A 26,150-nucleotide genomic window follows, 5' to 3' on the forward strand; every position below is an offset into this window, starting at 1 on the left:
TCTCAATATTCCTCGTACGCAAGTCAATTTCCTCAATATTCGCATGTTGTGTAGCTTAGCTTTGCAGCGAGTGAATTTCTCGGGGCACTTATATGTAAAGGCGCTTCAAAGTTTGTTTTTTTTTTTTTTTTTTTTTTTTGTGGAATCTTCATCCTTTCCTTAGAATAATGGTGGAATTTGTTCCACCCACTGCTCTGCCTTGGTAATAGGAATATGGTTTTGGCAGAGAAGGAAAAAAAAAAGAAGAGAAGATCATTCATTCATAGGGGCGGGCCGATGATTATTACCGTTTTTAGGGTGCGCGCAATTATCTTCTTTTGTCCGGTGCTATGATATTTATTGCATGAAAACTCAGTGAAAGGGGGGGTAAAAACAGGAGAAATTAATTGACCGTGGGAGTAACAGTAATAAGAGTAATGGTTGGAGGAATATTGCCATGGCGAGTGAACATGCTAGTTGGAGAAGAGGTCAATAAGTCAGGCTGTCTCCTGCATGGGAGCTATTTTTGACGAAGCTTTTATACAAAGTGGGTCCGATTTATGAGGAATAGTACCAGATCCAGTTACGAATGCCCTACCAATTCATCAATTGCTTCCTGTTCTTCCGACTCCTTCCTTCCTGTGTCCATTTTAACATGATGGTTTCTTTTTTTTTTTTTGACTGTGCATTGGCATGTGATTTTAAGGACGGTGACAGAGCTGTTGTAGCGGACCCCTTTGCAACTGATTGACTGGGGATGATGCCAGCCATTGCCTTATTTTATCACTCTTTAATTTAAGTGCGTAGAAGCCTTCTGATTGATCCTGCTTCCATTGCTTCTCTCTTTTTAAGCTTTCTTTCTTTGACTAAGAGTATTTTGCTATTCACTTAATGTTCCGAAAAACCAATTCATCCGGCCACAAATCCAGGAATCTGAAACGTAACGTAAAATTGTCTGAGAAAACATTGAAGTATATTTATTAATTATAGTTGCTGTTGGAGTAAGTAATCGAATGGCTGATGTTGGAAAATTTTGGCATGTCTAGCCAGCTTATGTTCACATGCACAATTAATTGGATGTTGTGTCACATGTGAAGAAGTTTTTCCACGTGGGGGCTACATAGTGGGGCAAAGGAGAGTTATTAACTTTCCTCAGCAAAGATATGAGGCATAAAAACTCCCCGCAGGTTCCACGAAATTTTCCTTCGCTTGGACCCTTTCACAAGGGGAATCGTCCTCTATTTTCTATTGTGAATTCAACTCCGTATTTTCCTTTTAATTATTTTTTTTCTTTCTTTGAAAATACCGGTTTTGAATGAAGTTTCAAAGATAGTTGACTAGCGGCGAGCAAATTCAATACGTATCAAACTCATATCCGGTTTTAAATTCAATTTGATAATTTGAAATCGACTATTCGGTAATTTGGTACAAAAAGCGGTATTTATCAAATTCGTCGAATTCTAATGTGGTATGAAATAGGTAATGAAAATTTTAATTTGGTAATAACCGATTTCGAATTCAAATTTGGTAAAATGAAATAGGGTACCATATTACAGCATTTGAATACCAAATTAGTTTATAAAATTATATAATATATAGGTAAATACTATATAGTATTAATATATTATATAGTTAGAGGCCATTAATAATAGATAGTATATAGTATTATTAGGTACTTATAATAATAAAAATATATAATGATGCATAACATACTATTTTAGTATTTGTTATATGATTATTATAATACAAATATACAATAATACATAACTATAATACTTATCATTTTATACATAACTATAATTAGATAATAAGTATAGTACTAAATATTACACATCATTAGTAATTAGAATTTAGACATTGGTTCATCATTCATGTTTGGATTATTAAATATTTGAATGTGTAACTTTTAACTTGCAAGTATTAGTATACTCTAAAATTACATTACATATATAATATGTGGATTAATATTCTTTAATCACTAATCTTGTTTAAATTTGGCATTTTTGAAGCTATATTTTGGGGATACGGTTAGAATTTTAAATTTTTATTGGTGAACTTTTGAAAATTTGAAAACTTTGCACCACCTACCCATTGCCCCTCCCTCCTCCACCTTCACCACCAGTCTTCTCCTCTTCTTTCCTCCTCTCCCTCCCCTGCATTCCACTGCGCCTAAGAGGGAGGGGAGGAGAGAAAAGAGAGCAGAAGGAAAGAGGGAGGAGAGAGATAGGGAAAAAGGATGGTGGCTGTTGACGGTGTTGGTTGGTGATCTGCGGAAAAAGAAAGGGGATGACAATTTATTTACTTATTTTTTTAGTGTATTTGAGTGTAATTTTGGAGTTGTCTGTAGAGTCACTGTAGACTCCATAAACAAAAATAATTTTGAGAAAAGAGGGCAATCCGTACAGAACTGAGCTTTCTGGGAACGATCTTCCTTTTCCCACTTGCTTCTTGTAGATTCTTTTCTTGATCACTAAGTGAGATGAAGCAGGCAGCTCAGCAGTGCAGTCTGTATCAACTTTTGGCATCATGAAATGTTGGAAAAGCTCAGAAAGTGTAAGCCTTGTTTGGGTTGTGATTTTCTGCCGAAAAATTTTTACATTTTTCGTGAACACATTTCTCGATCACTTTTTTTTATCTTTACATATATCAAGTCACTACAGTATATTTTATTACAAAATCTCTTAAAAATAGCAATCCAAACTTAACAATCCCTTCTCAATTCATTAATCGGTTTTCGAAGCTGCCATTGACATTGAAAATGTAATTAAAAAACCTAGTTACTAGCTCACAATTTGATTAGGTACAAAATTTATTAGACTTGAAAAAACCAATTTTGATTAGATTGGGCGTAACGAAATTTGACTTGTCCAAGCAGACACAGCAAAATTGAGCCTTTATCAGATCATGTTTAAGCATCACGAGATATTGAGATAGAGCACATCCAATCTTATATTGGTTAACGCTAGGCTTCGATTGTTTAAAATTGACCATGTGATTCCCAAGGTTATTATGTACTTTAATTTCTAAATTGTTCCCTTTTTTTTTTTTCTTTGGTAATTCAACAAAAAAATTTTTAGGAATCAAATAAAACACGTACCCCAACTCAACCCTTGTACTGAAACTCAAAGTAGTATTATGTTTTCTCTCAATTGGACCATTTACCTTTTTTTTTTTTTGGGGGGCTGGAGCTAAAATATCTTATTCTGGTTTTTCTTTGGCAGCATTTCATGATTGTGCTCAGAGTATTTCATTTTTTTTTTCCCCTTCTGCTTGTATTTAATTAAATATGATTGTGTCCCTTGCATGAGAAGTTGTACATTTTCCTGGAACTCTCATTTCTTGTCCGATTGGACGCATCGTTTTAATAGGTAATCAAACAAAAGAAAAATAACAAAGAGGATTGTTACAAAGGAAAAGAGGCAGCACGAAAAGCAAGCTTGCTTCATTGGATGAGAGCAACATCTCCCTGGGTTCCCCCCATAACACAATAATCTGTGGGATCTACACCCTTTTTATTGTCTAAACAAAAATAGAAGTACTCTGCCTTTTGGTACCGAATTGCAGTTCCATGCAATAATGACGCTAGCATGTCAGAGTCCAACAGCCAAATTTCAATTATATAAACAAATAATAGAGTGTTAAGAAGTCCGAGCTTGGCAATTAAATGCCAAATTTTATATGTGATTATTTGGATACATATATATATATATATATATATATATATATATATATATATATATATATATATGAATATACACACATAGACGCATATTCACATCCCTCTCCACATCCTTACTTATCTTAATTGTTAGGGATAAAATTTGAATCCTGAGAAAAAGACTTAAATATGAAAAATATTTGTGATTGTATCATAAACACGTTATTCAGTCAATTTTTTAATTTTTCCGACTATCTTTTTATTTCATATATATTATATTAAAAAATATTATAATAATTATTCCAAAAAGTACTTTATCAAAACACATACAAACAAAATTGGCAGAAAATGCTATATTCATTATAAGAATCACAACATTTAAACAAAATTGAAAGAGAATGATATATTCAAATTCCTGCATCTTAAATAAGAGGCAAGGCAAAGTTGAATTGATCTCTTCCTATTTTTGTTCGAATTACGCCAATTTGACAGAACCAGACGAAATTCATCGGGGCCTATCCTATTACCCTAAATAATTAACTTGTAACGTCATAAATGTAGCTAGTGCATTCCATTTCAAAATAAGGATAGCAATTTTTATTTAAAAAAATTTTACAATTTTTATGAATATATTTTTTGATTTTTTTAAATTTTATATATATCAAATTGCTATCAAACAAGTTTTAAAGGTTGAAATTTTTCCAAAAAGAGAGAGAGAGAGAGATAGAGAGAGAAAGGAGGAAAGAAAAAGACAATCAAGATCGAGGGAGGTAACACCTCAAAAGCAATCCTCAACCGTGGATGGGGTCCGCGGCTTTGATGTTGGATGCAACCACTCAACTCACTGCAAAAACTCTTGGGTGAATGATTCATTTCGAAGGTATGCACGTGGAGATCATTGCGTTAATCAAACCAATTCTTCTAATGGGGTTGAGTTTGTGCCTTTCATCTGGGCCCATCCATGGACGTGAGGAGGGCGGTGTCCCAAGCCCTAGGTCCGTCGTGACGACAAATGATAAGATTAATGAGAGGGAACCTAAAAGACCCTAGACTATGCATACAGATACTACTGTGGCTCATCATTGTTCCAAATTAAACACCCCTGCCAATGCAAGTTGGCTCCCTATTTGATAATTTCATTAAATATTTAAATTTAATAGATGTTCGAATGCGTTTGATAACTAAAAATTAAATATCTGAATTAATTAAATGATATTAAATTTTTAGATAAAATTTATTTTCAAAAATAAGTAGTAAACTATTCATTTATCACTTAATGTATCAAATTTAGTATTTAATAATTCAATAATTTAATGATTCAGATTTTAAATTTTAAATTTCAGTTTTATCAAATACACTCAGTTCGTGAGGACGGGCTGTTTCCTCACAAAAGGTCGTGTGTTCGAATCCTGCTACAGTGCTACCGATGTGAGGGTTGTGTTGATAACCAATCTGTAAGAATTTCTGTAATTAACCTATGGTCTCAAAGACATATCTTGATAATTAAAGCCGAACCCACCCAAACTTTTATATATTAGAAAAAAAAAAAAAAGCATCCCCCAAATTTAATATTGGTCTATTTGTCCAAATTTTAACCGATGAATGTATCTTATTCTCAGTTAGAAGCATATCGAATCTTCAAAAATCCAAAGTGACGCCATAGCTAGATCTCCATCCTCTCTCACCAGGCCTCTGGCACTTTTCTTTGGACCTAATCTGACAATGAGTAATAATACTAGAAACAATCAACAAAGACTCGATGGCAACACCAGACCAAACCCTAATGGCTTCGTTTTCAACTTTCAGCTAGAAATATCAGACTGACAAAAGAACCAATGCCTCAATTATATAGACTAGATTGCTCGAAAAAAAATCCATAATTTACTTAATAATATCATTTACAAGAGACTCTGGCCAATTCTTTTTTTTTTTTGGGTAAAAGAAAAAAGGGAACCATTAGTTGAAGGCAAATGAAAGCCAGATGTTTTGTCAATATCTTGATCACAGCTCAATAATCTCGGGAGTAAGTTTCCAAAGCCTACCATGGATAAAATTACAAATGATAGTTTCATTCAACCTTCCTTCCTTCAGCTCATGTAATTGACTACTACTAAGAGTTATGCATTGTTCTTCTTTGTAGCAGCAGCGAAAGTTCATACATGAATAATAATAATAATAAACAGGAAAAGAAAATGAATTACAGACTAATCACAAAATCCAATCTCTGCTACCAAAAAAGTGTTCACAAATTTCTAGCTCTAACAGCCATAGACTACACAAGAAATGCAACAGCTGACCCCTGATCTACCTATCGATTACAAATTACACAAAAGTTTACATGTATGTTACGGAGTAAAAAACAAATTAAGCATGGTTAACCCTCTTACAAATGGTGTACGAGTTTATGGATATACATATATAATGCTAAGTTATAATCTGAGCAGAATTTTCCAGCAAAGAATTATGAATTGTTCAAACAACATGGGCTCCCCCAAAAGAGCCCCACAGTCCAGGGCATTCTTCATCTTCCTTTGATTTCCCCCGCATGGACAAGAAACTAAACGCAGAATCTGGAGCCTGCATCAGGTCCAGTGTCACGTGCTCCCCGGCTTCGTTGATGCGATCCCAACTATGCGAGCCAGTGGCCATAAGCTGCTGATAATTAGCGAAAGCATTTGATCCATTCTGACGTGCACTATTCAAGTCTTCAGTCGGATGATTATGCCAATGCCATTCCTTATCAACAATGAGCTGCCGAGCCAAAATAGCCGCTCGATTTTCAGCAATTAACTCGTGAAGTGCAGCGCTGCACCTTGCAGGGAGATCAGCCGATGAAATCCAGGAATCGTTCTTTGATGACAGAAGAGAGAGAGCACATCCACTACTTATTGGATAATACGGATATCTTCCACTACAAGTCATCAATTTACCATTCACTGAGAAAGAGATCAGATTGTTAATCCTGCTAAACATGCTGCAACTTTAGATAGGATTTGCACACTAAGATCAGGTTGCAATTGCTGAACTATTAATGACTTTTAAGATGAAGCAGACTAAATCATAATAGGGAGCATGCAGCCATCAGCATATGACGATGACATCCAGGGACGGACCATGGTTTTAGCTCGGAGGTCCAAAACGTCGGGTATAATGGAGTTGGAGAAAACTCCGTGCTTGAAGTAGATTTAACGAAACTAGTGGACATCAGTACTTGATCAAATAAACAAAAGTCATTTGTTGTGGGATTCATTTTTAATTAACAGTTTGGCTAGCAAAATGTCCGATAGGCACTCGTTACCAAGATTCTCAGATATTAGTTTTTTTTTTGAAAAAAATAATTAATTGAAGAGGTTGTTTAAATGCAGGAGTACAATAATTATGATTATGTATATCCACGTGATAAGTAAATCAAGAGTAATTTAAGTGCGTTAACAAGTGTTCACTAAAAAAAAAAGTCCACTAGGTACCTAATAAAAAACATCCTTTACTAAATAGAGTTTTCTTAGTTGATAATATTTTAGAATTAAACTAAAACCTAATTATAATTAATAAAGGAAAATAAAGTTGGTTTGCAAGTGAAATTGATACTTCTTTATTGCTATCTAAAAGTTATACAAATTGTATAAGACACAAGGAAGCATATCATTTATTGTAGGATGCTTTAATGAAGAGAAATTAAAGGATACTACCATAACTAATAACGGTACATTTTGAAAAAAAAAAAAAAGGTGATATATTTTTGGGGAGGGCAAAGTTATAAACTATTTGGAAGGTGGGGGGTAAAGTGATTAGTTTCACTTAAAAATACTACCCTAAGTGGTTCCTGGTGTCCGCAATTGATCATACCAAAGTTTCATATCTAATACATGCATCTGTTGCTGAAAGTCATGCCACAGGTAAAATTTCTAAATCAACTCTTGAGCTGACCTTGTGATTTTGCATCATAATTGAAAGTTCCTCGTGAATTTTTTTTTGGGTGCTTGTGGTTTTTGACAATTTTCAGAATTTGTTGGTTCTGCAGATGATTTATAATTTCTTTCAGACTTATAATAAAATCTAAGGCATTACTAGAGGTTTTGAAGCTATTTTCTTATCAAGTAAGGGTTCTTGAGACTTGCAGCCCCTCTAGATTTTTGTTGATTACTAGACTTGCAGCCCCTCTAGACTTGCAGCCCCTCTAGATTTTTGTAGATTTTCAAGACGAATGATTTCTTCATCCCCGTCTCTAGTTTTCAAGACAAATGATTTCTTCACAAATTTCAATCATCTAATATCCATGCAAGGCACCTTGGACGTGTCTTTCCACATATTTTCCAGGCCTCCCAAAATAGAGGATCATAGTAAACAAATTCCTATCAATATCAACCAAAAGAAAATGGGTGATTTTCCGCTGTCTATGTTTTTGTGGTTGTCTAACATTTCAAGCTTACACAATTTTACTCTGGTCAAAGGATTTACCTTGCCAGTTATCACGTCAATAAAGAAACGAGTAGTCATACTTTGAGGATCTTGTCTTTTGGGATGGTTGGTTTGAGTATTATGGAGAATGAAATTCATATGCTTGTTTAATTTATGGTTTCCATCGCATAGCCCCAACATATATTCGTTCCTCTCAGCCTGATGATAATCACCTCTTTTACTGGTGAAATCTGTCATCAATCGTCTCTAAGTTCCCCATGGAGGACGTCGGTGTAGCTCAAGATATCCCCAACTCAAGTTTCCAGTGGAACCCATCCATTTCCTAGTTGTTAACTACCCATTACCTAGCTCGACCTATTAATGAATACTGTCCCTTGTGTTTCCACGTAGTTTTAGTTTGGACACCTTACAACTCAATCAAGAAAGCACAATTAAACCCGTCTCAAGAGCAAAATGGAAGTCAAAAACATGATGCACTTCCAGTTGATTGGAGGGCCTCCCTATATTTGATAAAAGAGTGAACTTTCATCCTTCTCATAATCTTCATGCAACCAAGGCCAAAAACACCTAGCACTAAAGCTGCAATTAGATTCCAAATTAACTCCTCGCGAATAACCTCAATTTTAAATAGTTCTGGCTCGAAAGGAAGTTTGCTATGAGCTTGTGTTTTCCCTCTCCCCTTAGTTTGGTTTCGTGTCCTATTAACCTACCTATATTGAGCTCGAGTTCAAAGGGAACTTTTTTGAGTTTCAGAATTTGTGTCTTGCTACTTGTAAATTCCATTCAAATATTTCGTTCACCTAACTTAAGATCGACAAATTTGTGAACTTGAACTTAAGACTCAAATTGAAGCTTACCTGTTTTCATTACAAAAGGGCTCAAATCATATTCAACCCCGCCCCACTTACCTACTAATCTGTTTCTTAATACACAGACTAAACAAAAACTCAGTGACCACTAGGGAGGGACTAGGCTGTAGCTGTAGGTGGGGGTTCAAATCCCACCTGCAGCAAAAAAAAAATCCAATTATGGCCCCCTTTTGCTCTAGTCAGGTTTGTATACTTACTAGTCCCCACACACAACCCTCCTTAGGCTCCCCCTCCCGTACTATCCTTTATATACATAAGTATACCAGAATAAGCAAATGTGTATAATTTTATTTACATACAATTCTATAATAGAAAGCCATTGCTAAGAGGTTCAAGATTCACCAGAGTTGTAAATGCTTTGCTTCGCTCTCGTGCCAACAAGAAGCACTAACAATTGAATCCAAGGAAAAAGCAACATGACTTTGTACGTGCAGACTAAGTTGGAGGTCTTATATCAATAGAAATAAATTAAAAAACAAAAGACAAGCACTTTTCATCCTTAGATGAATGCATGATCAATTCTATTGTTAGACACAAATAATCTAGTATGTCGCTAGAGGTATTACATAAAAATTTTTTAATCTTTTCAATTTACTAATTCACATAATTCCATCTTTACGTGATCAAGCTAGTCTTGTCCAAGGCATCGTCGGGTAATCAAGCTCACTTATCATAGATTAAAACAAAACTACTACGTAAAAGTAAATTTTCAGCAAAAACCAAGCCTACCAGGAAAAGAAAAGAAAGACAATAAGCACTAATCAAGAATGAATACTTGCATTTGTATAGAAAAATCTACATCTACAGCCACGAAGATATTTCTATGCAGTTTAGAATATGGTCCAAGTACCATAATTGTTTAATGGTCCAAGTAATAGCATGTTTTGATGTGCGAAAAATCTTCATATTTCGAAACAGATAAAAAAAGGGGAAGAGAGGAGGGAAGAGGGGGGGGGGGGTTTGCGTGCTTAGTGAAGCTCAACGAAACATTTTCGTATCTTTTAATTTGTGGACTATAGAGATTGAATCTGGTTCTTACCAAAAAAAGAAAGAAATACATTTAAAAAAATACTATAGTACTTTTTCTTGATATGATGAATGTGTAATAAAAAGGCGATTGAAAAAATAAAAATACTGTTAAAAAATGTGTTTGTGATATAATTACAAATTTTTTACAAACAATACACTATTCAAACACACCGGTTTGGGGAGAGGGTTGGGTTGATGATAATATGAAAGAGATTATAAGTAACAAATCTTGAATTTAAAATCTCTCATTTATCAAAAAAAAGAAGAAAAACACATCCATCTAGGTAAATTTCCAAAATTGGCATTACCTTTACTGCAAGACCAAAAAGGCAAGGAAATTGGTTACTCAGAAAAGAAGTGCTAACCCGAAAGTACAACCAAAGTCCTTGCAAAATCAGACCCTAAATAGTATGCACACATCCTAATATTCTCAACACAGTGAAATGAAGCAAGAGCACTAGGAAGGAACTAGCTACCAAAATTGGCTGTAGACTTCAGACCATTTTGTCACCCAAGAAGATGATTATCCTAATTATCTTTCCCTAAAGTTAATTGAGCAATACCAGTGAAGAGACCCTTCACTTGGCAGTAGTAATTTCCTTTGTCTGTACAAGCCGGCGGGCAAGGTTGAAGACATCACAACACACGAATAACATTTGCCTCAACACTTGTTAATGCTAATAAAATGGAAGATGGATAGGTGAGTATTATGAGTACCTTGAGTCTGGTTTCGAGGTGCAGATTGATCTTGAGAGCTCTTTCTTCTCCTCTCATTATGCCCGGCCAATCTCCTCCTGCAACTTCTCTTGGACTCGTCAAACTCTTCCACAGCATGAAACCTACACAAACCAATCACCCCCCATCAAATTGCTAGCTAGCAACCCACAAATTTACCAGATTCTAAGATATCGCACTTTCCCATGCATATGCATATGCAAATATGACCCGGCCCCATGTTCTACGAAACAGCTGAATAAATGAGACAATAACAATATATTTCAGAGACCCGTTCACCATCAAATACTGCAAGATCGGGTGCAACCCAAGAAAAAAACAAACCCCGACTCGGAAAGAGACAGTAGCTGAATAGAACCTGCTACATTGTTGACAAAACCGCTGTTCAAGCCCTAGGACCACAACTTTCGGAGCCTTGGAGTGCTGCTCGCAAACCTTATGCCTCCTATGGTAGTCCTTCGCATTCAGCAGCGCCACGTGGCACCCATCAACTTGACACCTCGGCACCACAGCCGGTGTCACAGCCACCGTCACCCCAGCCGCAGCCGCAGCCGCCGTCATAGTCGACGGCCCAACAAGCAATCCAGCCGCAGCGTCATAGTAGGGTTTGCCTCTCTTTGTTGTCATCGAAAAGCCACCAGCTGCTGCCCCCTGACGGTCACCAAGCGGCGCTGCAGCATCCCCGAAATAATGCCTCTTCCCCAACTTCAGGCACATTAGGTGTGGGTCCGGATAGCAGCACTGGGGGTGGGACCCTCCTCCTCCGCCTCCCCTACCGTATAGACATGAAGGAAATGGAGACGAAGACACATTATCGAACATTAGCGCGTGAACCGCACCCTTTTCTTCTTGTTGGGATGCAATGACGGTGGCCGCGGTGGGGGCAGGGGTGTTGTCTAGGTTGAAGAAGGAGGAGGATTTGTCAAGATTATTAGTATTCCAATCAATTTTCGGAGTGGCAATAGTTCCAGAATCCCACATCGCACGTGCATTATTTCTATCACTGGTACAATTGGTGTTATTATTGTTGTTACTACTATTACTGCTATTATTATGATGGTGTGTTTTTCCAATAAGGTTGTTGTTGGTAGTGATGTTGAATAAGTCCCAACCGTTTTCCATAACGAGTGGGCTGGTCAGAAACTCAGCAGAAAGAGAGAGAGAAAGAGAGACAGAGGAGGAAGGAAGGGTTGTTCTGATGGACCAGAAGTAAGAGTACGTTGTTGTGGCTGGATGGGTTAGATAGGTATAGAAGTACTAGCTAAAAGAAAGAAAGAAAGAAAGAAGCGGTTTTGCAACCCAAAGGGATAACAGTGCTGCAAATGGGTAAAGATCTGAACGTTGTCTTTTATAAAAGAAGAAAAAAAAGATATGGAAAAAGGAGGTGGAGAGGGGGAGAGAGAAAGTGGGGTTTCAGAAAAGAAGAAGAAGAGATAGAGAGAGAGAGAGACTTGGCAGGAATTTATTGGATGGGTTGGACTGGATTAAAGGGAACTGTTGAGTTCGATTGCGGTGGGTGCTCGCTGCTGCTCAAAGAGAAAAGCTGCCAGCAGCAGAGTGGTAGGGAGAAGCGTCTCTTAATGTGGTGCGATCAGCGATGGGGATGGCTGCATTTGGCGAGTGAGTTGAGGAGGGAATTGGAACTGAGAGTCGGGACGGGAGAGCTCATATCATATGCACGTGACTTGCCGAGGAAAGCACGTGACGTGGAGGTTGGTGGGGCCCGGCTGCGGCACTTATGGATTTTGAGTTTTGACATTTCAGCTTTGGTTTTGAACAAATGCAAATAAGTCGATTTTAATACTACTATAGTACTAACTAATAAGTAATGGAGGATAGGGGTCCTAAAATTTGGATATTTCACGCATTATAGCTTCTTATCTTTTTATAAAACTTGCGATGGAGCGTGCTTAGTTGGATGGATGATAGATGATTACTAAGTAAAATATTTATGATGATGTAAACAAAAAATAAAAAACATAAAAAAAATGAGTTATCTCGACCCGGATTTCATCAAAATGATGAACTAATGCATTTAAGACCATACAATTAACTCTCTACAAAGTTCTAAAAGCACTTTAATTTCTTTCAAATAAAAAGAAAAAGAAGCCACCCCTCCATTGGAATATCATCATTTTTCTCCTCTCTCTTTGTCATTGCTGCTGGTCTTTGCATAAAGTTGATACATAATGGTACAGATACTCAGCCTTTCAGTTCAGCGAATTGGAATTATAATAATTAAATAAAATGAGGAGGGAACTTGTTGTTGGTCAAAAAGGTTGAGATGATAACGACGCAAGAACGAAGGAGAATTGGAATAGTACTTGCACAACTCTCCTAACTAGTTAGCCTGAAATCAAGATGGAAGCCAATAATTCTGACTACTTTTCTGCCAACTATAATAAATTTATCGATAATATCTATTGGGGTTACTAGTAGGAAATGGGTTCCTGAAGGTTCACGCCCCCACGTGGTCTCAGAAATTTGTGCGGTTCAGATTATAGCATGTAACTTGATTTTCACGTCATGTGTGGGACCCACAAAAATTTGTTCTAAAGTTATTCCGTGTGTAAAAAAAGTTACGCGACGTGCAAAAAATATTACGCGCTGTTAAAAAATGCACAATCCGCCACAACCGTTTGTGCCCCTTGTCCGTAACTAGTAGCATTTGGTTGGAAACTTGGGATTGTCTGTTCTTCGTGGCTTCATGGACCTTCCTTGCATTTATGTTCAAGCTTGCAAGTTTCCCTCCCTCTGGAGTCTGGTCTTGTAGGGTCATCACACGGTAGCGCTTCTACCAATAGGTTATATTCTCGTCTGTCTACAGGAGTTGGAGCCATTTAGGCTTTATTTGGATTGTAATTTTTTTTTAATAAAAACTTTTTATGTTTTCTGTAAAAATATTTTTCAATCATTTTTTTATTTTACATATATCAAATCGATACAGTACATCTTTTTTTTCCACAAAAACTCTAAAAAATAGGAATTCGAACAGCCTGGTAACTTGTCTTTCCAATAATGATAGCGCGGGTTTATTGGATAATGGCATTTGTCTCTAGTAAATACGCATCTACTATTTGTTAGTTAGTTCTTCCTTCTTGATTTCCATCTATTTGCTAATACGTGCATTAATTAAGCATAGATTTACTCTAAGGGCCTAGATATTTAGCAGACCATAACTCTAAATATGTGCACAATTGGCAGACTTGTACCAGTCGTCTCTCTCAAACGTACGTGTTTAGCAAAGTGTGAGCGCTCACAACTTTGCTTTTCCACGTTGTGCTGCAAATTGAATCGCTCGACATGCAATTTCTTCGTCAAGAAGTTTATTGTCTTGACGAAAACATTTGGTTTACTTTCCTGATTCACAAACAAAGTCCCTGTGGCCCAATTGATTGATTTTGTTCTTTCGTTATTACCCAAGAAAAAAAAAAAACAACTGCCTAAGTCGATAAATCTTCTTTCGCAATTTCTAAAAATCCACGGATGCATATATGATGGTTTAAATTTCCAAAAAAGGAAAGGAAAACCAATGAAAGAATAAACCTTGACCTAGGCAGCTTCACTAATATGACCTTAATTGCACGACAAGCTTAGAAGAAAAAAAAATGATGCAACGTCCGCAGGAAAAATGAAATTGACACTAAAACCGGAAGAAGGAAAGCGTACTTCTTCCTTTTTTTAAAAAAATGTACTATTATTTAAAAACCGTATCTATATATTTCACTTCATTCATTGGTTGGATTTCCAATCCGAATCATTTAACACATCAACTCGAACTTGAAAATTTGATAGGATCATTTTTGAGCCACTACGGAAAACAGGGAGAGGAACATGTGATCTCCAGTAGAAAGCAGAAGTAATCTACGATAATAATGATCATTTGACACATTGTAGATCCTAATTAGTTTAGCTATGCCTTTGAACCCTCTTAACAGATAGAACTCTACTGTGCATGTCTGTTTCATCCGATGATGCTACACTCAAATAATTGACAACAAAACAAAGAAGAGATTATGGTATACATAATTGCCCATTTGCCTGCGGGGTTTCATTTCGTATATATATATATATATATATATATATATATATGTATGTGTGTACGTGTACGTGCACGCACGTTTATTTTATTTATTTTTGCATGAATCCGTCGTGTCTCAACGGTCAAGGCAAGGCTTCAATGGCACATATGTAGCAGAAGAGAAGAGAAGAGAAGAAGAGAGATGATTGACAAAAAAAAAAAAGAAAACTAGAGCGCAAAAAAAGTAAAGAGAAAAATTAGAGGAAGAAAATACGTACTTTGACACACAACAGAATGGGGTATGCTACAAAAGAAGCACTGAAACAAAAATGTGCAGTCACATTAACATGTACAGGCAGTACATAATTTACCATTCATGGTATATTGATATTAATGGAAGCCTCCAATTTTGGTAGCAGAAGACCACCAGAAGACTTGAATGCGTAGTTCAATGTTATGTATACCATTTATCATTCTAGTAATTTGTTCAAACGTTTGACCCTTTACCATTCTTACCTTTGGATTGTTGTTGTTTAAAGATAAACTTTTTCTTTTCCTTTGAACAAATTTTTAATTAATTATTTTATTTTATATATATCGAATCGTTATGATATTTTTTTTTTTAGCATTAACGCGTATGCTGATTTTTCTTATATCGGAGGAAAAAGATAGAAACAAAAATTACCTAGGAGATGGAGTTCAAGTTATAACGAAGAGTATAGCGCTCTTGTCATATTCTCTTCTCATCTTGAACTCGGGGCTAATATATATGTAAGTGGCGGAACAGCAGAAAAGTAGTTTTCACCAGGCACATTTACACGGACACTAAATTTAGTAGTTTGTACATGGAAATTTGTAAAGACAGGGTGGGTCGGAAGTAGATAGCGTGCAGTTATTGGGTCTTAGCCATACGCTTCAATAATGAGTGTATGTATAGTTACTACTATATAGTATAGGCATAGAGTTGTAAGTTTTGCAAGGGAGGGAGAGGTTTTTCTGGGGAGAAACATCTATATCATCAACCCCACTGCAGCGAAAGATGATGAAGAAGAAGAAGAAGAAATAAAGAAGAAGTACTCGAAATTAAAATTGATTTATGCTTCAATCTTCAATAAATGCAACACAGACTGTAAAGTATAAACAGTGCAAATGCAAAGGGTTAGCCATACACTTGTCTGCTGTCAGAAAAACCCAGGCCCTACGCCAAGATCTTTTCCCACTACAGCCAAGATTGGCCGGATTGCCTGATCGTGACTACTCTTTCCCCACTCTTTTTCCAATTACATTACTATTTTCCCTTTCACCGCCCAACCAAGAAGTCCAACTACATAGCCAAAGTCACAAAATCAAACGCTAACTATGAAGAAAAGCCTGCAAAGTTCTTGTTTATGCTAATCGCATTTGGCACGGATATTATAATTTCATGACAACTGATTTTAGTTTAGAAGTATGAACAAATTAAAAGATGCATGATTCATAATTAATTCGTTGGAGTATATAAAGCTATTCTTTGAAGTTTTTGTATAAAAAAGATTTGAGTATATAAAATAAAAAAAAATAATTAAAAAAGGACGTAAAAACTCTTCTTTAGATAACTACACGATTCAAACAAGTCTCTGTTATTACCAACACAAAGATAAAAAGGAAAAAGAAATTAGAGAAAGTTTTACACAGCTAGGTAAAGCCTAGATGGTTTCAGCTAGCTTGGTGAGCAACGGAGCATTGTAAGGGTGCAAGGGAGACAGCAGGGTAAACAGGGACTGCAATGGCATGGGGGGTTGCGCAGAAAAAGGGGAAAGAAGCGGATCTGCTGCAATTTTATCCTGAACTGTTACATCGTCGGGCTTGCACAAACTTTCTTCTAGATGGGGAAAGGGGAGACAGTTAATAATACATCCCCCAACGGAATTCGACAAGCGGTAATTAGTAGTAAAAAGAAGACTTGTCCAGATCGATCAACCGCAGCTAGGTTAGGATATAAAATAATGTCTGCATCATCGCAGTGACGGTAAAGGAGATGAGAACCAACCGGAAAAAAAAAAAAAGAGTCACAACTAAAGTTTAATTTGGCAGTGCACAATAGTTGTATAATGAGAACTTGTGTATAAAATCTAGGATTCATATTGTCCTTTCTTTTTCTTTTTTTTTTTGAAGTGGGACTGGAGCCTTTTAATGAAGAGGGAGGTCCACCTTGTTTTCAAACAAAAATCAGCAAAAGATCAGGTTTCTTTTTATGCGTAAAGGTTGAGTTGATAATACTAATAGGGGATGTGCAGATGCTTGATTTAGAACGAAAGCCGCATGACCCCAGTAAAATTCCATTACCAGCTGCTAAATTGTACTTTCTTCCCTGCCCAACCCTATCTCCTTCCTCCTTGAGTACTTCCTGATCACTGCTCTCTCATCTAAAAGGGTAACACCATGCACGTACGGATGCCCTCTGCTTACCTTGTAGTTGTCCCAACATCTGTTTCAATTAATTTATCGCCCCGCTTCTTCTTCAGCTCAAATACATGTTAAATCATGCACCTCTTTTAGGTTAACGTCATTAAATTTTGTACTCGGCCTAGAAATGACTAAATGGAGCTTACCAGAAAAAAAATACTGTAACTAAAAAAAAATGTGCCCAGAAGTTATAAATTGAAAGAAACTAACCATGATACTAGTAACACAATAATATCTATATATGTGATGCTGGTGTAACCAGTTTTTAAGTAGTAGTTACTTATTACTACACGAGCATGATTGACTCTCTCATGCAAAAAGGAAGGAAGGAGCCACAAATCCTAGAGAGTAAACCCTAAACGAAATTAATGTATAGCTTATTTATAATCCTTTCCATTTCTGGTAACAAATCTAAAAACGTACGTACACAATTACCAGCGGCTTCAACAATTTAGCACAGGACATAAAACTGGGCTGTACAAGCAAAAGTGTAAAAAAGATAGGCAAAAGAAGTACTCTGTAAAAGTCGACAAACCAGAGTGGCCGAGCCATTGCTTCCCACTTCCCAGTATACGGTACATGTTGATGGCAAATGTGAAGTACGTTGCAGACACCTTTTTCCTCAATTAGTAGTCTGTGTGGAATAGGGTTACCGCATCCTAGGGTACAGGAAACAAAATAAATACTCCACGAGAGATGCTTTATTGCTTGGTGAAATGGGTCGTTGACAGGTGGACTTCATCAAACTCCATCCAACAAATTCTCCCGTACTGTAGTTGGCTAACTGAGTGACATAAGGTCACTACTGCTGCTACTGATTCCTTCATTCTTGCTTGCTTCACGTACCCCTTACTAGTATTATTGTTTCTTTTAATGAAACACCCAAAAGAATACAAAGAAAAGAGATAATATTTGAAGCATGGGAGTAGGGGACCAATTTTTACATTAAATTCTTTTCATCTTCCCCCACTTTCCTCCCTTCCTGGGATTTAGGAGGGGACCAATCATAACCCTTTTTTTTTTTTTTTTCTCTTCCCCATAATTACTTAGTACTCAATTAACTTCTCCCATCGTGGGACTTTTGACCTTGCCAAATGATTGCAAACCTGCTCTGTGTCATATGAACCTTTCAAATTCATGCCTCATTTATTTTCGACATGCATGGTTTCAATTGTTAAACAAGTGAATTTTATGAAATAATAACTTTTGACCTTGAATTTTCACATAATGGACAGTTTCTCCGCAACAAATATGAAGAGATGATGAGAAAACGAGGAAAGGAGAAGGTTGTTTAATATTTTTGGACTTATTTTGGTAAGTGGGGAAAGGTAAAAAACCTGAAAGTTTGGCAGTTTAATCGAGTAAAGTTTCACTCGGGCCCATGTCTCTGCGGGCCTCAGACGTCTTTAAGAAATCTGCAAGTTTCGTAGTCTGCACATAGGAGCCTGATTAATGAATGGGCCCATCCAAACTCTTTTTTAGCTGTCCGCCCCTGACCGCCCAACCTTGAGAAAAGCGCTGACGTGTTCTCCCTGCAAGTTGTTTGAACTTTAGGCTTGAAACCGTAAGGACAATTTCCAAGTCTCCACGCTATTGATTCATTTTGGATTCAACGTTTTCTGCAGTAACAATTATTTAAACCTTTTATGTAAAATTTGCTGTTAATAGTACATTATATTATCATACTAGGTCTATTGAAAACAAAAAGAACTATGTCAATTGAATTTCAGATGAATCAGAGAGGAAGAATGCACATAAATAAATTCTAATTTCTACTATGAATTAAAAAAAAACTGATTAGCATGAAAATTGTATATAAAGATAATTCAAAACTGACTAATAAAAGTCTTGGCAAGAATTTTAGAAAAATTGTACTTCAAATTTACATAAGTCCATTTTGTGACTCATTCTATTTAATAGTTTTTCAAAAATAAATGCATATGAAGTCTTTTACGTTGCAACCGACTTTTTTTTTTTTTTTTTCATTTTCCAAGGGGCTAATAAGGCCTTTTCCAACATGGATTGTGTAAATCCTTATTTAGATTAAAAAATCATAAGAAATAATAGTTCCAAAACCCAACTTAGTTGATGGTGTCATTAGTCAATTGACCGCAAAATCATTGATTTGACTTTCAAATCCTTTCCTTTCCCCTTCCCTCGTGTAAAATTTAGAATTCCCTAAAAAACCTAGGATTCACTAGTTTTTCAAAAACTAGTTTTTTAAATATTATTAAAATTTTTAAAAAGTAGTCTAAATTTTTTTTAATATTTAAAAAATATCCTAAAATATATTCTAAAAACTCTTCTACTCTTAAATATTCCAAAATATTTTCTAAAAATATCTCAAAATATAATATAAAAACTCTGTTATAGTAAAATTTTTCAAAAATAATCCAAAAAATAGTTAATCCAAACGAAGCACTAGATATTCTTGTGGTAAGCAAAACTTTTGGACCAAGGCTTTGGAGTTTGGACCTCTCGTTTCTTATTTGGATGACCTCTGCACCTCTATGTAGGCATGGCCACGGTTCCAGAACCAACGGTTCTGGTTCCAGAACCGCCGGTTCTGGTTCTTCAAAGAGGTAGAACCAGAACCGCACCATATAAGATGGTTCTGGTTCTGGTTCCAGAACCGGCGGTTCTGGTTCTTCAAAAAGGTAGAACCAGAACCGCATAGTTCTGATTTCGATTCCTTATGGTTCTGGTTCTGGTTCTGGTTCCGGTTCCGGTTCCGTATGGTTATATACAATTTTATTTAATTTCTTATCCTTACCAATTTTAATACGAATATAACAATATATTTAAAATTTTAAATAAAATGTAAAAAAATAAATACAAAATAAATATCATATTTTAATTTTATTATTATTCTACAAAGTACGAAATAATAAATAGATAATAGATGAAGAAATTGAGAGTAGTTTAGAGATGGAAGAGAGAAGATTGATTTTGGTGTAGTAGAAAATAAAATTTCAAGTCTTATTTATAGGACAAAATGAAATTAAAAATTTGGAACGTTGTATTGTAACGTTCCAAATTTGTAACGTTGTATTGAAAATTTGGATAAAATTACAACGTTGAATTGTAACGTTGTAAACTTGTAATTCACCCTAACCCCCAATTTGTCAAATTTAGCAGGCAGCCACCTTTCTTGTTTTTTTTCTATCCTTTGCTTTGTTTCTTTCTTCCGTTGAGAGCCTGAGGACCTTTGTGCAAGTCAGGAGGAGCCCCCGAGAGCAAAAATTGAGAGCAAAAATTGTGGTGGCATCATGATGACCTTGGTCATCATGATGCCTCTACTTTTATTATTTTTTATATTAATTATTTTTAAATTTTTTAACGGTTCTGGAACCGGCGGTTCTGGTTCTGGTTCTATTTTTTAGAGAACCAGAACCGGAACCTTTATCCAAGGTTCTACTACGGTTCTGGTTCCACGGTTCTGGTTCCGGTTCTGGTCCGGTTCCAAACGGTTCGGTTCCGGTCCGGTTCCCGGTTCCAAGTGGAACCATGGCCATGCCTACCTCTATGGATAGAGAGTCCAGGCATCGGCCAGACACCTTTGGGCTAAAGCATGCTTTGTCTTTAACTTCCCAATTCTACTTTACGCAGGCAATTTTGTCCCCTAATCTTCAATTATAGAGTACACCAACTTATGCATTCAAATCTTAAAACATCGAGACGGCTTCAATATACATTTTAAAAGAAACATCTTTTTTGGGACTTGCTTTTCGACCATATGTCTTCTATTAAGAATTATGATCAAGCAATATTTCCTGACAACTATTGACCAATGCTAGGATTCCATTTCTGGTGCATAGATTTTTTTTTCCAATTCCTTTTTTTATAAGCGAGAGATCTTAAATCCAAGATTGTCTATTTACTATCTTTCCCATTTTACGATCCAACATAACTCTCTTTCCTTTTTGGTACATAGCTTTTTTTTTTTTTGGAGCTTAGCTATTTGTTAGAAACTTCTTACATATAGGGGGTTAAAAACAAAAAAACCTTCTATGGTATTGGTATGTCTAATATACAGAAAAGTTCCCTGTGATTTCAAAACATACAAAACGACATCTCATGTTTTGAACTAAATTGTAAACTAACAGAATTCGTTAAACTTAAGGGAATTCGGTAAATTTAACGAAAAATTTAACGAAATCTGGTAAATTTAACGGCTGAGACCATCATTTTCGTTAAGTTTAACGAATTCTGTTAGTTTATAATTTAGTTCAAAACACAAGGTGTCGTTTTGTATGTTTTGAAATCACAGAGGGCTGTTCTGTGTATTAGGTATACACCACAGGGGACTTTTTTGCTTTTATCCCTTACATATATTGATCATACTTTATTTCACCATTTTTTGCTCATGTTTAGCTTAAAATGGCTGCAAAATAACTCTACCACAGAGTTTATGCAAGCATTTTTTGTCCACTACTTGGCCTATTTCCTGTATTTCTTTGCCACAATGCATAGCCCGCCACCAGGGGACTGCAACCGTCCGCAATGGTTTTGGTCATTTTCAACAGCGCGTAATTTCGATTACACACGGCGTAACTTTGTTTGCACAACGTGTAACTTTAGTACAAAATTTTACGGGTCCCACACACGATGTGAAAATCGATGCACAACTTGTTATCTGCATCGTATAAAATTTTTTTACCAAATCATGGCCATTAAGATGACCGTCCCTGCCCCTTGTCCGCCACGAGGTACCTGCACGCACAACGTGAGCCCAAAAAACTAGTCTGAGTCTAATGATGTGATACACTCACGCCACTCAATTCTTTTTACACTTTGGTAATAAATTGGAGATCTGATAAGGTAAGATATTTTTGTAGCGAAAGAGTAGGAAGACAATTTTATTGCAAATAGTTGATAATGCAGAAGGTCAACTTCGTTGATCATTGTCGTATGGCTTGAGCAGATACAACTTTCGCACCTTTCGAGTTAAACCATGTTGTACATTGCGGTTAGGGTTTGTCAGAAGAAGCCCTTTATTATTTTGGCTCTGTTTCTAATTCAATTTTGTTACTAGTTTCCCAACAAAAGCCTGCAATTTTTTAGGGAAATTTGCCAAATTGGTCCCTCATATTTTAAGAAAAAACTTTTTTAGTTTCTCAAATTTAAAATCAGTCATAATAGCCCATCACATATTAAAATGCCCGCCTAATTGGTCCCAAGGCTCATTTTCACTCACTTCTTCGGGCAAAAAGTGCACACTCTCTCATGCGCCCACAATTTTGAAGGCAAAAATGAAAAAACACTTTGTTTCCTCTTTTTTTTTCAAAAAAAAAAAAAAAAAAATGTAAGCCACCAAACCCTTTCTTTCTCCTTCCCCCCATTTTTTCAGTTACCAAATTTGTAAGCCACCGAGCCCCCAATCAAAGAAGAAAATTTCAATATGATTACTTCCAAGTAGTAGAAAAAGAGCAAAAAAAGATATCTAAAAAATTCACCCACTGAAGAGTACAATGGAAGCAAACAATGATTGATGTCATTGTAGCAGCGAAGTGTGTTTTTATTGTTACCCTTGAAATTATGAGCACGTAAAAGAGGTATGCATTTTTTTGCCCGAGAAGTGAACGAAAATGAGCTTTGGGACCATTTGGGCGAATCTTTTATATCTGAGGAACTATTGTAATTGATTTTAAATGTGAGGGACTAAAAAAGTTTTTTCTGAAAATATAAGGGACCAATTTGGCCAAATTCCCATTTTTTTATTTAAACAAGGGCAGGTAGACAACTTTCTTATTCTGCCCCTCTTATCGCGGGTGCAAGAGCACATAAATTGGGTGGCTCAACCAAATAGGGATCAAATTAGCCACACAAATGTAGTTGAAGGATTAAATTGGCTAAGGACATAAATTTAGAGACTAGTTTGTCTCCGATAAAATAGTTGAGGGACTATTTTGGTCATTTGCTCACCCCCCCAGGTGGTACCATTTTGCTCTCATTTTTGTGTCTTTTATTATTATTTTTTTTTGTGTCTTTTAGGATGGATGGTTTCGGTATGAGGCAAAAAGATAACCCAAAATGTTGGACTCTCCATTTGAATGGTGTAACTCAAATTTGAAATTACACATCATGAAACAGGGAATTACGCATCTTGTCAATTTGATATACCGTCTGTTCAATTTGATGTCTAATATCATTTTTCTTTCTTTAGGCAATCTCCTCTCTAATTTCATTTCAAGATACACTAATTCACAGATTATACTGAATACACTAATTCATTACCTCTTAAAGACAAGAAGTATATTAGGTGGGATTACTTGTCAACCCCTGATGCTTGAGTTAAACCAAACAAGGTGTAACACTTCGGATCTCATGCACATTAGCTACGTGTTGATGTTTTATAGTTTTACTATCATTTCACCCTCCGAAAATCTTGGGGCAAACCAATTTTCTTTTTGCAAGTTGGCCATCAAGTAAAGCATAAGGTGTAGATCTCGCAGCAAAACATTGGTTCAAACCCTGGCACCCGCAATAAAATTCAAAGTGCAAACAGATCATGGGTTCAAACCCTAGCACTTGTACTAAAATCCAAAGGGCATACAATAGTTTACTCTTTTGATAAAAAAATGGGATTCTTTTTCTCTAACACTCCTATCTAAGATAGGCCCTCTCCTAATATAAGTTAGAATACGAATAGAAATAGGAGCTGACAATAGATAAAAAAAAAAAAAAGAAAGAAAGTAGACTGTTAGCCAATAATAGTAGTTGGATATGGAAGTTGAGAAGCTAGAAAACAGGTACACAAGTTACAACCTCTGTTTTCAAACTCGGACCGGACCGGCCGGTCGAACCGGGAACCGGCCAGGTAGCCGGTCCGAGTCACATTAAAAAACCGGAAATTTCAAAACCCGGTCAAAGCCGGGTTTGACCGGAAAAAACCGGTTTTTCCGGTTCAACAGTAATTTTTTAAAAAAAAAATCAAACTTTTTAATATTATGTTTTGACCCCCTAAATTGTTAAAACTTATTGATATACCTCAAATATTTGATACTTTATAAATATTGTCCTAAAATTTGATGTTATTTTTCAATTAAATTCATAATTTTAATTCTAAACTTGTTAATATTTATTAAATAATATAAATTGCTACTTGATTGTTCTAATTTCTTGGTATTTTCTTGTTAAATATATTTGAAACATCAAATATATATGGATATACCTTTATTAATATTAATATATTATTAGATATTATATATATAATATTTTAATTTTTAAATAATTTTTATTTATGACGTCATCCGGTTCGACCCCTATCGACCCCCGGTCGAACCCATTGACCCCTGACCCCTGACATCGGCCGAGTCGCTATTCGGTCCGGTTCTGAAAACATAGGTTACAACTTACAAAGCCTCGTCCCCCCATCTATCGATCCTCCGCGCAGGAAGAAAGACACCATGGCCCAAGTACAATGTAAGGCTTCGCAGACAAAACCTATTATTTGGGTTTTTTCCGAACAATGCTTGGTGAGCCTGTCAGCTAACGTGAGAACAAGAAGAAATTAGCAATTTGGAAAACAAAAAAAAAATATCTTCTTACATTTCTGCGATCGCAAAAGCATGCACTATATATGGTGTCTCCCATTCGCCGTTGAGCAAAATAGAGGATGGTTCGTAACAGCTATTGAACAATAACAACTTAAGTATGGTTATTGAAACTATAGTTTCGGTTGGAAGTGTGAATGTTGAGTAAAAATAGATGGAAAAAAGTAAGTAAAAATCACATCTCTTGTGGTTTTGGTTTCTTGAGGCATAAGTTGGGTTTCGGTACCCTAAATTGAACCCCCAAAGCGTCAGTAAAAATCACTCCTCCCTCTTTTTCCTTGGAAACTTCATTGTACTTCGGCCCACCAACCTTAAGGGCCTAGTAATTTTTTTTGCCTCAATGAAGCAGCAGCCTAAAATGTAGCTATACGTGAAACTTTCGAATAGACATGTGATATTGCTGATGGTCTTTAAATTGCAATTTTTGTCACACAACAATTTTTTACTAATGGTATACTCTATTTATCCTTTTCAAACCAGTTCAAGTGTCATCATAATTTTTTGGAATAGTAATTTTGTCACTTCAATAAAAACTATTGTAACATCAAAAAATTTAACTGTGATAATAATAGTTGACTCTCGCATATAGTGCAGACAGACACGTACATACACACACATATATTTCGCAATTGTGTGATCAATATAACAAATTACAACTAAATCATGATATTATCCTCAAAGGCGATTCTCAAGCAATCATTAAATTGGTTTCTTGGTATTATCCTCGAGGGCGATTCTCAAGCAATTACTAAGAGCATTATTTCAATGGAGGGTGATCAATCTGAGATCGGTCTAGTTTTAGATGACATTTCCAGTACTTTAGTTCATTTTGTCACTTGGAAAGCCAATTGGATTCCAAGAACACTTAACAACGTGCAAAACATATAGCTCACGTTTCTAGGTGGGATTCTACTCTCCCAACTTTGTTATTTCCGCTCTTAATGCGGACATTAGTTGATAATAATATCCATAGTTCTTTATTACAAAAAAAAAAAAAAAAATCTTCATATATGGTGGGACAACTATATATTATAAGAAAGAGTATACTATATACTACATGATGAACGTAAAAATAGAAGATAAATTCGCATAGTAGTGTTTCGTGAATCACAGTCGTATGATTCACAAAAGATGGATCATCCAACAGTACGAGTCAACAGGCCATCCAGTCTCATATAGGGGACAAGTCCCCACAAAAACAGTTGAACGCATAATTTCGTGTGGTAACCGTGTTCAAACTATCTTAATATTCCCAAATAGAATTAGAGGACGTTTCTTGTTAAGCTTCTGATTATGGAAATGTTTCATGTTAGTAAAATTTGGCTGCAAAAAGCAGTGGGAAAATTGGTAGGAAAGACTGGAAAGTAATAAGTTAATCAAAGAGTCGAGAGCTTCCATGAGAAAGATCAAATTCCGCCTAATTTTGGCAGCCAAAATTG

At 36.0% G+C, this 26,150-nt stretch overlaps 1 protein-coding gene across 1 annotated transcript; it reads right to left on the minus strand.

Moving 5' to 3' along the window:
- Positions 1–5,813: 5,813 nt before the first annotated feature.
- On the minus strand, positions 5,814–12,256 carry LOC113731754 (uncharacterized). Its single transcript, XM_027257168.2, has 3 exons — positions 11,048–12,256; positions 10,672–10,793; positions 5,814–6,573 (listed from the first exon to the last, which is right to left on the minus strand). Exons 1-3 carry the CDS (start codon positions 11,809–11,811, stop codon positions 6,110–6,112), a joined length of 1,350 nt encoding a protein of 449 aa, XP_027112969.1. The 5' UTR covers positions 11,812–12,256; the 3' UTR covers positions 5,814–6,109.
- Positions 12,257–26,150: the final 13,894 nt, after the last annotated feature.

This window comes from Coffea arabica, chromosome 2e (genome assembly GCF_036785885.1).
Source record: "Coffea arabica cultivar ET-39 chromosome 2e, Coffea Arabica ET-39 HiFi, whole genome shotgun sequence".
In the NCBI taxonomy this organism is placed as follows: domain Eukaryota; kingdom Viridiplantae; phylum Streptophyta; class Magnoliopsida; order Gentianales; family Rubiaceae; genus Coffea; species Coffea arabica.

Bases quoted from the DNA above. Each gene is read 5' to 3' on its own strand.
- LOC113731754 (XM_027257168.2), bottom strand. From the start codon at position 11,811: ATGGAAAACGGTTGGGACTTATTCAACATCACTACCAACAACAACCTT. The intron at 10,794-11,047 runs GTTCTATTCAGC...TGGTTTGTGTAG, and splicing joins TTTTGTCAACAATGTAGCAG to GTTTCATGCTGTGGAAGAGT. The intron at 6,574-10,671 runs GTACTCATAATA...TCTCTTTCTCAG, and splicing joins ACCTCGAAACCAGACTCAAG to TGAATGGTAAATTGATGACT.